A 13,169-nucleotide genomic window follows, 5' to 3' on the forward strand; every position below is an offset into this window, starting at 1 on the left:
TTTTGAAACAGCCAAGCTATGGTCACAACCCCCAGATTTTGAAAACTGGCAGCCTGCAAACCGAAGCCATACAATTGATGGAGTACAGACATTCCTCTCTTTGGTTGCCAATGAAAGGATTCAGCAAGCGCCACACTGATGTCATCCAGTCTCACATGGCGCCACTATAGCACATGGCTGAGAATATCATCCACACTGACGGGGTAAAATTCGCAGTGGGAGCAAAATAGAGAAAAGGACCTGGGACCAAAAGTGAGTTGAATCTCTGAATTCCATGCAGAGTTTGCAGGACGTTCAGGGTGACGGTTGATTTATTATAATACGTGCACATCACTAAGTTAGCCCTCTGGTCTAATGTGAGCTAACTATGCTAACAGCAGATTGGAAATGTGCAACAACCTTTTTTGCCAAACACTAGATATCAAACAAAAGCCAGAAACTGTACTGTGTTAGGTAGCTGTGAGCTGTTAATTCACCACTTTAAGCAGAACGTAATGTAACGTTATCTGTGAGCCTGACCACAAAGCCTCTTTTCCCCATGGGGAGCTGCCTGTGTTTCATTCAGACTTAACCTGGGTCTGAGTCCACAGCTGCCTTTACTAGAGAGCAGTGTAAACACAAGGAGTGTTCGCTCTGTAGCTAAATCTGGGGTCTGAAACATCCCCAAAAACACTGCTTGACTTTAAGAATCTCAGTGGACTGAGTGATCTCCAATTGATGATTTGAATTTTTGACTTTCAGGGGGCAGCCCTGAGTTGAGTCATGCCGTACCATGCAGTGGAAATGCTGCATTAGTGTCCTCGTGCGTCCTCTGTCCTCCTTATGGTTACATTAGAAAGATGGTTAGTCACAACCAGATTTTGTTTTCCCAAAGAAAAAACCCTAGGAGGCTGAGATTCAGAGGACAAAAAACAAAGCAAGTAAGCTGCAGATATAGGCTGACGGTAGTCCGTAGTTGCAGCTGAAGTATAAATGTGGGTCTTAGTGGAATTATTCACATCTAAGTTGCTCATTGGTTGAATAGTTAGCTTCAGAAAAGAAACTCCAGACAATGAGCACATACACTCACTAGTCTGATGGATGTTAAGTGATTTCTTAGCCATTTCCATGAGATGTTTCACATCTAAAAGCACGCATATTTTTAAAATAACAACCCTGCCTCCTTCCTTCGGTGTCATATTTATCAGCTTATTATTCATCAAAGCTCGCTCTCCCTAGTGCTGGCTGTTTCGTCTGCTTGTAATGTGTAATGCTTCATGTGTACCCATAAAGTGACAAATCGGCTGCTACGGGAGTGATGGTAAATCCAGTTAGGCAAGGACATTGATTTCTATTTAGGTCAAACAACAGCAGTGAGCAGAGCAGGCATCCTACTCTGAGGATTAGAACTGTTAAACCAGAAAATGAATTAGCCTAACAGACCAAATCTTTATTGTACCTTAGCCCTTTCCTACATTGAGGTAGCATAAACTTAATTAAATGCTAAAGGGAACCAGCCTGTTGAGGTGGGTCCTCAGTGGCTTCAGTCATTTCTCCACTGAGTCAGTCTTGCCAACAGGCTACATTGCTTGTTACCATGAGACCTGGTGAAGACATAAGAGTCCTGCCGTCAGAGAGTGAGAGAGGAGGTGGGCGGGACAGCCAGATTGGGAGATGAGTCAAAGGGGTGTCTCTGCACCCGTTGAGTTAGTGAAGACCGTAGTACCTTTGTGCTTGTCCCGTTTATGCCTTAGTGCCTGAAGGGGTCTTATTCTGGCTAGGGCCTGCTCACGCTGGTTCATAAAAATGGGACCAGGAAAAACAAGGGGGCCTGGGGGAGAAAGAAACTTTCACATGCATGCACAATGCTCACAAATGGGAAAGAACACATGATAATACTTAACCACAACAATACACGCACACTGAAAAAATTATAAAGACACAAGCAAGGGGGAAGTCACCAAGGCACGACACCCAAGCTCACAAAGCACCTGAAAGTTACTCACAGCTAAAAAGGGATGGACTGTTTGTCGCTTCGCCGTATTCATTAAATGAATACGGTGAAGCTACAAAGAGTGCAGAGGCTACAAACTGAGCGGAGGTTAATGATTAACCTCTCTGTCTCAGAAATCTTAAATTCATAAAGCCAAAAACCCCACACATCCCTACCCTAAACCCCCCACCCCCCCCCCCCCCCCGTTCAGCCTAGATCCATACCTCTGCCCTCCTCCAGCCTGTGCCGACGGTTGATCCTCTGTCTTTTCTCCTCCTGGCGAATCTGAATGTGCTCCTCGATGTTTACTCCTGGAGGGGGGGGGACAGGCACAGCTGAAAACAAAAAAGGCCCCAGGTACAGGCAGCCAAGACAGGATGCAGGAGGAGGAGAAGGAGGAAGGAAGACGGAGCGGAGCAGAGCAGAACAAAACAAGACACACATCAATGAATGATGGAGAGACGTGATGGCGAAGCAATGACACTGCACAACACATGAATCAAACAAAAAGGATGAGCGACGACAAGTGTGCGAAATACTGCGTCCAAGCGAATGCAGCAGACAGTGTGATGTGTGCGGCACAAACAGCACGCTGGCACAGCTCAGAAGGATTTATAGCTTGCACACAACCCTGCTCAAGACAGTAATTCATTCTGAACAATTATGGAGGACGTAACAAACCACTGATCATTGGAATATCACATCACATGTCTATGTGTATGACATTTTAATATGCATATGATTTATCAGACTTTGTGCTTTTCAGTTAAATGTAAACAATGTGAATGGTGATAGAGGTGAAATGTACATTAAATGAAAGAGTATAACAGGGGGAACATGAAGTCATATATCAGTTGGCATACCTAGCAGCAGGTCCAGTGGAATCATCTCCTTCACTGCATCAAAGATGCCTCTCTGTCTGGCCTCTTGACCATCCAGCTCTCTGGCACAGGCCTTGCAGCAGCCACATGCGGAGCAGCCGGACTCTCCAGACCCACAGCCACAGATACTGGTAGGCGGACAACACACAAACACAAAGAGAAAAAATATACTTACATTATAATAAACTGTTTAGCCAACAGCTTTTACTGTAGTGATTAGGGTTGGATACCGAACTCGGTACTTTTACAAGAGTTGTGAAGTGCCCCGAAGCCTGGAGGTCAGCCACGGAGGTCTGAGGTGAGCAGCAGGGCTCTGCAAAGCCGCCGGATTCAACTTAAGACAGGAGGAGGAAGCACCCCAAAGCCAGCCACTGAACTCTGCTGACACTCCGTTGGCTTCCCAGCAACCAAAATTATCCCTGAAGCGTAATAGTTTGGGCATCTCGACTATCTACTTTTCTATATTATTCAAGTAATAGCCTAGTATCAGTGCTCGACATGCAGCCACACACACACACACACACACACACACACACACACAAGCAGACAGGTGTGATTAGAAGAAAGCAGAGAAGCAGAACTGCGTTTTAGTCTACTACATCACCCCTGCCACTCGTTCAAAGATTAAATTTTGTTATTACAGAGAAAGTTAACAACTGAAAAGAGGTACCAGATTCCAGGTATCGGAACCAGTATATGATCTATCTGGTATCTGTTCAAATACGAATGGTACCCAACCCTGGCAATGACCACCTTCACCCCTTCCAGTTTTTGCATCTTCTTACCCTCCTGGTACTCTGTCCGGCCGTCCACTGCTGACACAGCTGGCACCGTAGCCGGTGCAGTCCCCACACACCGTGCACACCATGCACTGGTCCAGCTTCCACTTGTGCATGCCTGGCTGGCACATCATGCTCTTCTCTTCCTTCTCTTCCAGCTCGTCCTCCAGATCTTCATCCATGGCTGTGGCCATGCTCTCTACACCAAACGCTACGATAAACACACACACAGACAAGAGCAACCAGATTGAGTGGAGTACAAAGACAATGTGCATATATGCAGATACAGTTTGTTGTTACGTGCGTTTGTTTGTTTGTCTGTGTTTGTCCATCTGCTCACCTTTCCCTGCCTGACTCATAGCTCCAGTGTCTCTGCCACACTGGCCCTTGTTGTTCACCCCAAATGTCCAAACTTCACCACTCTTGGTCAGAACACATGTATGGGCCTTACCCATGGCAACCTGAGTTACACAGTGACCTTTCAGGTCTGTCACTTGGCCTGTGAACAAGAAAGTAGTGATGATGATTCAAGTCTCAAGGCAATGATGAGAAACTACTGAAATATCTCAGACATTCCCTGAAGTTGAGAATTTGACATAGCTTGCATGAGTCAACTCACAAGTGCTGTCACTGTAAATAGCATCTTTGCCGAACATGTAGAGCTCTCCATCCTTGGTGACAATGCTGCTGCTGCCATTGTTACACGCTGTATACACTGCCGTCTTGGTCTCTAATTTGATCATCTTCTTCGGCTTGTACGGCTTGGGCTGTCTGCGACTTTTAGCTGCAAAGAAAAACACCAGAGATCACCTTCAGAATTCAACTAAGATGGCTTTAATTTTGCGTTTAATGAAAGGTTGAACAGAATGAATTGTTGAATCTTTGCTGATGGTTTAAAGTTGTACTTACTGGACTCTCCATCCTCTCCCTTGCTGGCAGAGCCTGTAAAGAACACACTTCCGTCTTCGGCCACAAGCAGCGCATGAGAGCCATCGTGTCCCACTGAGAACTGAATGATCTTGGGAGACTTTGTAACGGGCAGTTCCACCCATTTCCCTGCTGACGGGCCACCCTGCTTTATACCCAGGCTCTGGTACTTTCCTGTGTAGTAAATCTGTGAGGTGAAAATGAAGACAGAGGATCAAACGCATGGCAAAAATTTGAAAGACAATTAGGAATGAGGACCTGTTTTCTTTAAGTGGTCGTTTTTTGGGAGTAGGGGATCCACAGTATGTACATTTCGTTGAACTAAGCTGTGGCAAAAGTTTAGCCAGGGTTAATTTTTTTTGGCAGACGGCTCAGAATCTTTTGCTTGAGGCCAGTGTGATAGACAACATGCCTGCTGCATCAACACAATGTTCCCTAGTGAAATTAATGAGGACACTCTGTTTTTATTTTAGGTCTGAGCATGGCCTGAGCCTTTGTGCATAGTGTTTTAACAATTCAACAGGGTTGGGGGAGAAACAGAAAACAAGGCAGGGCGTTACGTTTTTAAAATACAAAACATGAATAACTGTATTCCATTACAGTTACACTTTAAATTGATGGTATTCAGAATACAGTTACCGTCTTTAAAAATAGATTACTTGGACGACTGTGGCTCAGAGATAGAGACAGTCATCCACTAATCAGAACATCGGCAGTTCGACCTCTGGCTCCTCCAGTCCACATGTCGAAGAATCTTTGGGCAAGACGCCGAACCCCAAAGTGCTCACGATGGCTTTTCTATCAGTGTGTGAGGGCTTGTGAAAGGTTACTGAGTAGCAGGTGGCACCACGTATCGTAGCCTCGGCCACCAGTGTGTGAATGTGTGTGTGAATGGGTGAATGTGACATGTAGTGTAAAAGCACTTTGAGTGGTTCAAAAACTAGAAAAGTGCTATACAAGGGCAGTCCATTTCCCATTTTATAAGGGATTACTTTATTTCTTTTTCTTTTATTTGCTCTAAAGCCTGTCCTCAATGAATGCAATGGGATCAAACATCAGTTTGATTGTATTGTTTTCTATTGTAATATCCTAACTGGCCGCTTTAAAAGCACCGCAATGGACGAAGAATGGCTGATTTGTGATGTTGAAATGAGGCGCTACATACACAACACCTCCTCATTTCACTACAAAAGCTTAAATCAGGTGGCAGCTGGCTGGAGGGAGATCGCCAGGGAGCTGAAAAATCCTGGAAAATGACCGTCGCTAATAACAACCTACTTGTTGCTGGCTATACTGGATGCCTCTTCCAGTAAATATCACAATATAAAACATGTTGTAATAATACTTAAAACAACACTTAAAAAATATTGATATTTTTGTTGCCACTCAGAATATGTTACTCACTTTGAGTAATCTAATGCTATTTGTTATAAATTATAGGTCAGGTATTCAGTAATCTGTAGTGGAATCCATTTTTAAAATAACCTTTGATACACAAAGGCTGTTGCTGGAGGAGATGTTTTATAACTCAAATCATCTGACGTTGACTTTGCAAATTACATAACCACAACACAGTGGCTTGTAGACCATAAACACTGAGCCTTGGATTCCTTTCTTTGCATCACGTGTCTGGCATAATGACCAGCCCGAGTGATGAGTGAACTTTGTCCCAAGATACAGGTCAGCTGCTCCTATTTTTACCCATCCAGTCGGTCTGGGTTAGGGTAATCTGCAGATAAAGTGTGCTGTGAGATTAGGGCTTCTACACAGACACAGAAATGTGCAACAGGCAACTGCCCCGGAGTGCTATCTACAAGAGAGGCAAGCTGCACCACACCTACAGCACTGACACACGAAACCACACCCTACACACACCCCAACCAACTACATAGTTAGCATTCTCTTCTTACTGATACAGAGAGCATAAAAAATGTGACACATCTTCTTCAACAAAGCAAGGCCTCCCTACAGTGATTGGACCTACTTTGCCTGATTACAGAGCCTGCAGTCTAACGCTGAGACAAACGGTATGCTGAGTCGATTCTTCTGCACATAGACACAAACATTATATCCATACTGTTTACTCTATCTTCATTAAAACGTGTTAAAAGGACAGTTCACCTCCAAATCAAAAATACATTTTTACTCTTACCTGTAGCGCTATTTATCAGTCTAATTGTTTTGAGTTGCCGAGTTGTAAATGTCTGCCTTCTCTCTGATATAATGGAACTAGACGGCACTCGGCCTGTGGTGCTCAAAGTGCCAAAAAAAAATACACTTGACAAACTCGAAAGCAATGTCTCTTTCCAGAAATCATGACCTGGTTATTCAAGATAATCCACAGACCTTGCTGAGAGCAGTTTCATGTAGGAACTATTTTTTCTCTGTTGGACTACACCCGCCAACTGTATCACAGAAGGAAGCATGCATCTGCTGCTAACTCACCTAGCACCACTGGGCTAATTAATGTCGCAAGAACAAGTCTCTCATCAAACTGCTCACAACAACGTCTGTGGATTATCTTGAGTAACTGGGTCATGATTTCTGGAAAGAGACATTGCTGTTGAGTTTTTCAAATGCATGTTTTTGGCGCTTTGAGCACCACAAGCCGAGTGCCATCTAGTTCCATTATATTCAAGAGAAGGCAGACATCTTAACGGCTGATATCTCCAACACTCACCAACTCACACCAAAACAATCTAAGCTAATAAACAGTACTACAAGTAAGAGGAAAAATACGTATTTTTAATTTTGGGGTGAACTGTCCCTTTAATTCTTGTTATTCCATGTTTGTGTTTCTACTCTTGCACAAGTTCATAAACACAGAAAGCTTTATTTGTAGTCAGCCTTGGTGTTTTTTTCCTGAAAGTGGACATGAGGTCAGAGCTACTGCTTAGCTGGGTGAAATACTTTAATCACTTCCAGTTATTTAAGCAGAGATGTCACTATACAAGCTCATATAACTCATATAACCGCTGACAAAAGTTGGGTCCAGAGCACAATCAACAGTGTAAACACCATAAGACATCCAAAAAAACTATATAGCTCCCTCATTCTGTATTATTTACAGGCAATTTAGCTTCAACGGCCACCAAATATTTCCACAACAAGAAGACGTGTCTTATTGTTATGCCTTAGTACAGCCTGATCCTAGGAAACTCTGACTATAGCTAACTATACACAGATGTTATGAACAAAAGGAAGGTAATTTTCTATGATGGGCTTCATGTGGCCAGTGTGACAAAGACGGAACAAAACGCATGCAGGAAAACAATTAATTTAGAGGCTTTTTCCCCAGGTTCGACCTCTAAAGTGTTTGGCCTGTCATTAGCGAGACAAAAGCTGTTAACGCTCAGCGGCTGAACCGGTTCCAACTTTCATTTTTTGTTAAACATTTTAGGCACAGCACACCAGAGAAGATTTTTCACTCTCACCTTTCCGGAGGCAGTTTTCATCAAAGCAAACTCCCTGCCTGCTCCCAGCAACGCTGCCTCTTCATCAAAGCCGGTGCCTGTGAGAACAACATACTATTTAGAGCCAAATACACAACAAGACAAGGCTGGAAAGTGTGCTTTTTTAATTTCCTTTGTGTTTGACACATTCACAACCTTGTAGACGTACATACAGCATGAAATGCCTGTAGCAGATGTACGTATACACATGACAAATCACTACCCTCAGCCTCACACACATATATTTTGTTTCACTCACTGATGATGTGTAGATCCTTCTCGAGGTCAAACAGAGAGATGCCGCAGGCGTGCAGACATTTCCTTGCCAGCTTCAGCTGCAGTTCCTGCTGCAGGGCCGGGTCTGAGCTCATCGTATAGATCCGCACCACAAAACCATCCTGCAGGAGTCAGGGCCAACAGGAGGAAACGCTGGTTAGTGTCATGAATCGACATTGCTACAGTGTGGCACTTAAGAGTCTTTCTAACCATTTTAGGACACAGGAAGTCCCTGACTTCATGAAAAGATATTGGTACAACAAAACCTGACTGAGTGTGACAGTCATAACAAATCAAAGAGGAGAGAGAAGATATATTTCCGTCACAGTGTGCATACTAGATATGAATATTTAGAGTACATACATGAGGGCAACAAAAAAGCAAAGTCATAATAACATGTAGGGCTGTTGCAATAACCACAGTATTCCAATACTGCGCCACTGACTAGCAAACTGCAGGGGATGCAAGCAGCTGTCACTACAGCTATGTTGCACAATGCTACAAACACCAGCAGCGTGACGAGGTGCTGAGTGTCTCTTCTGCACTTAAAGCTGCATGTCTGGGGGTTTTTGGCTCACAGGAAGTTGAAAAATATTCAAATATGGGTGAAAACAAATTTGTCACTGTCACTTTTTTATCAGCTGTCCAATCACAGTGGAGGAGGGGCGGAACAAATACCTCAAAGACCAACTGTCACATCACTGAACATCAACAACAAAGGAGGAGAAATTAATACTGAACCCACACAGACTATTGGGTCCACCCTCTACTTCATTTCATCCAGAGAAAGTAGGCACTGTCATTGTGCCGTCATGTATACTTGGACGGATATTCTGTATCATAGCAACCAGTCACAACCAAAGCCTCTCAGCGGAGAAAACGCCTCATTGCCCCTCTGTATTCTACATTTAACAATGGACTGAGTATTTAATTTGTTTTAAAATTGTCACCTTTGTCATCTAAAAACAACATACCCAATAATAGCCTAACAATAAAGCAAGAAAGCACTAAAATCAGAATAAAAGAAGTGATTTGGGAAAAAAATGTGGCAATAATACCGCATATACGGCGCTACTGAGACACCCTTAATCACAGCCCTGGGGATACACTGTGGACGTAATACTCTGTGACTGACATCAGTGGTGAATGTGGTAAATCACTACATATGCATTGGATTAACATGAGGATTACGACCTTGTTGGAGTAATCGAGGAGTCCATCAACTGGAGCTACAGTATGTTTGGATCAGTCTACTGAGGGTGAGCTGTGCATACGTTTTTTTATATAAGTGACACAGAAATTTAAAACCCAAGCATTTACATTTCTCTTCACAAAACCAAGCAGGGTGTGACACCTACCCACAACTCACACACTGACTCAGTACATGGCACATAACAGATGATGCAACTGCCAGAGATGTGACTTTGTCAGACTGCAGGGGACGTGGCTGAAAGGGACAATTTACAGGGGAGCAACAGAGTAAAGAGAGGAGCACAACAAGGAAATAATTGGGAGACATCAGGGATATAAACAGAAGGATGAAGGGTTGCGTGGGGATAGTCTGGTCTCTGCTGTGTGGTAATGATGACACACTCATCTATTGTGCTGTGATTCCTGCAGAGCGGAGCACATGTGCCACTCATATCATTAAAAAAAGCGCCCCTGTCCTCCGGCCAGCTCTACCCCCCACCTCTTGACTTTTCCTCTCTACATGTTAAGTCCTTCCCCTGACTGTCACCATGACCTCCTACAGTTTACCCACATCATCCTCTTCCTCTTCCCAGCATCTCAAACCCCCTCATTGTGTGTCTCGAGTGGTTTGCCTCAACCGTTAAGTGGTCTGCGCTGCGGTCGCATTTGCTGGCTGCTCACTAAAAATGCAAGCAGCTTCTGAGGACTCCCCCATCCTCCCCCCATACAGTATCCCGCCCCCTTTGATTAGCCTAGAAACTGCTATCGGGCTAGCTGCAACACCAGATATATGGATTTCACATCGCCCCCTCCCCCACTGACATTACATAGTGCTTATGCAGATAACTGCTTGAGAGATTAAGCTCTCTGGAGAATACCCACATCTGGTGCCACTGCCCTCACTGCCACGCCCACATACACACAACACACACACACACACACACACACACATATATAAACACAGACAAAGCTACAACCCCCCCCCCCTTTCTATGGCACAGCTGGTGATCAGCTGAGAGTCCTCCAAAGAGAGGCTGTGGCCTCTACAGCAGGGGAAGTGACAGATGTTCACAGGGCACTTCAAGACGGACTACTACGCTTATTTTAGCTAACAAAAGATTTGGTTCTCAAGAGGGAAACAACACATATTTAAAGACAGCAGAGGTTGCCTTTGACTTTCTCGTTGTCATTTTGACAGCGCGGGCATGTTTAAAATAATAAATATACAGAATAAGGTTATAGATTATGCTTTTATTATAAGGTCATGGTGAGAAAAGATACACAGAGATACCGACCGTGCAAAGAAACTTCGGCTACTGACTTGCCGTGATATTTTGCAGTGGTATGTAGCGATATAACCTACCAATGAGATGGCTTAAGCCAGCTAGACCACAAGGTCATGCACGTGAGCTCAAAGACAGGACTGGACAATAGCTAATCATAATGCACAGGGGCCTGAATTAAAGTGACAGACTGCCTTCAGATTTTTCCATCATTGTTCGAAAAATTTAGTCAGTGATGGAAAATATTCGGTTGACGGGACCTCTGACAGAGAGGTTCAGCTGCACAAGGTGAAAAAGACAGCAAATGATGAGCACGAAGGAGTTTCATTGCGCTCATGTGTGCGTTAACGACAAATGGCCACATACAAACATGGTCTGTGCATTTCTTTCATTGAAGACAACTGCTTACAAAAGCTGTCATACACGTTTCTCTTAACTGTTTGATTTAGTCAGGATGAAGTGCATGTCCATTTAGGATTTTTTAAACCCAACTCACATGCTAGACTGCCTGCAGGGAATTTAACAGTATTGCAGTCTTTTATATGACTATAAATGCACATAAGGCTACGTTCGTATTACAAGAAAATGTGGCCTGAATCCGATATTTTTTGTTCTCATGTGATACAGATCTGATTTTTTAGAGTTGTGTAGACACAGATATCTGATTTTTTTTTTTTTTTTTCCAATCAGATCTGGGACACTTTCATGTGTGGTCCTAAATCCAATACATACCCAAAAACTGGACACTGTGAGAACTGTCATTCCACATTGTACTTCACTGTTCAGACACAGATCATTTACGATACAGTAACGGAGCAGTCTGTTCAAAATACAGAAGGCTGCTGTAGCTGTACCGCTGCTGCAGTCGCCATCCAATAAAGCCCAACTGCTAGATGCTTTGTGACGGGGACCGCTTGCCTACATGCTGTGACCACAGTATTGGAATGTAGCCCTGAACATCCTTGGGTCTGGAGTAACTGTTCCTCTGTGAAACCTTTCACATCACAGCCCCACCACTCTTGACTCCTCTCCCAGCCACATCCACACCCCTCTGTCTCCACAGAACTACCAGTAATAGCTGCTGATAGAGCTAGTGGACCGAAAGCTCATTTGTGTGATAGCAGTTATCCTGAAAACAAACACCAATTGCTCTGAAGGACCATTTTCCCAAAAACGCTACACACTCTTCCAAACAGAAGCACGTGGCTAATTATTATGCGGGGATGACATCATCGGACATTCCTGCTGTAGTGATCATTGGGGAGATGAAACTTGAACCAGTATGTCATTTTCTCTCCAAATGCCTGTGTTACCTTTGTTTTAAATTGTTGTCCCAGCATGCATGTGTGTGACGTTACTGGTTGCATGTGAGGCATTTCAGGACATAAATCCGTTAACACTGATGTAAGATATGGGTCACTTCAGACATGCAAGTGAACAGTCTGTCAATCTGAATTGAGCATTAAGCCCTGCCATGTGAATAGTTTAAGTGTATGATAAAGTCAGTTCCTTCCACCATGTTTCAAGCATAGGCAGTATTTCTAAATTCAATTATACATGTCGGGGAAGAAGTGGAAACACTGAGAATTTCCCTAACTGACACTGATTCAGTTTCACATTTAAAATGTTCTTTTGAAGAGCCTAAAAAGACAATAGATGGATATCATCATGGCAATGAGCAACTTTAGCAGGAACTTTAAACTTACGTCTTTGCAGGCTGCGATCTGGTTGATGTACTCTCCGTCTGTGAAGATTATGTTCTGCCCATCTGAATGTTGACCTGCAAAGAGAAGCAAAGTGACAGTGAATATTTTAATTTTAGCTTCTGTGGGGTGTTTTTTTAAACAAGTCAAAAAAAAAAAAAAAAAAAAAAAAAAAAGTATTTTATTGGCACCTGGCATGGTGACAGTCCCCTCATGCTCCAGAGTCTCAGGGTTGATCTTGATGGCAGACATCGAGTGGTTACTTGTGTCCCGATACAACAAGTACCCCTGAAGACACAAGACAAACACTGCTGCTGATCGACATTCTGTACGGACTATTTCTAACTGAAGCTTAGACTTTGACATATTGTTGATAGTAATAAAGATGATATTATGATTAAATCTGTCATTATTAAACTGAAATGTACTCCCTGATTACAAATTACCAACATCACCAAAGTCTTATGGAGGTCAACTCTAAGTTTTAAATGTGACCTGAATTTTTTACATACTCCAAGTCTTATCAAGGCCACTTTTACTGAAAATGTATGCAAGGAGCATCTTGATGATAGCTCCTCTACGTACCTGAGCAAAGCCGAGCCATGATCTCTTCTCCTTCCGATTCCTGATACGAGACGTGGAGTTGTACACGTGGCCCTGTGAGGCATCGATTGAACACATGAGCAGAAAACCACAAACACAGAC

The 13,169-nt window shown here is 43.5% G+C and overlaps 1 protein-coding gene across 16 annotated transcripts in view; it reads right to left on the reverse strand.

Moving 5' to 3' along the window:
• The window catches only part of mycbp2 (MYC binding protein 2), an 85,290-nt gene that overhangs the window by 50,751 nt on the left and 21,370 nt on the right, over positions 1–13,169 (reverse strand). For 12 of the 16 annotated variants that reach the window (XM_078174612.1, XM_078174611.1, XM_078174610.1 and 9 more), the window contains exons 7-18: positions 13,050–13,121; positions 12,656–12,752; positions 12,468–12,541; positions 8,271–8,409; positions 7,994–8,070; positions 4,542–4,746; positions 4,252–4,416; positions 3,973–4,131; positions 3,639–3,843; positions 2,836–2,981; positions 2,197–2,307; positions 1,706–1,810 (exon numbers count right to left, since the gene is read on the reverse strand). In XM_078174612.1, the coding sequence (XP_078030738.1) occupies positions 1,706–1,810; positions 2,197–2,307; positions 2,836–2,981; positions 3,639–3,843; positions 3,973–4,131; positions 4,252–4,416; positions 4,542–4,746; positions 7,994–8,070; positions 8,271–8,409; positions 12,468–12,541; positions 12,656–12,752; positions 13,050–13,121 (1,555 nt within the window). The remainder of the gene's footprint in view (positions 1–1,705; positions 1,811–2,196; positions 2,308–2,835; positions 2,982–3,638; positions 3,844–3,972; positions 4,132–4,251; positions 4,417–4,541; positions 4,747–7,993; positions 8,071–8,270; positions 8,410–12,467; positions 12,542–12,655; positions 12,753–13,049; positions 13,122–13,169) is intronic. The other 4 variants (XM_078174609.1, XM_033617430.2, XM_033617435.2 and 1 more) reach the window with 3 other exon arrangements.

This window comes from Epinephelus lanceolatus, chromosome 14, assembly GCF_041903045.1.
Source record: "Epinephelus lanceolatus isolate andai-2023 chromosome 14, ASM4190304v1, whole genome shotgun sequence".
In the NCBI taxonomy this organism is placed as follows: domain Eukaryota; kingdom Metazoa; phylum Chordata; class Actinopteri; order Perciformes; family Serranidae; genus Epinephelus; species Epinephelus lanceolatus.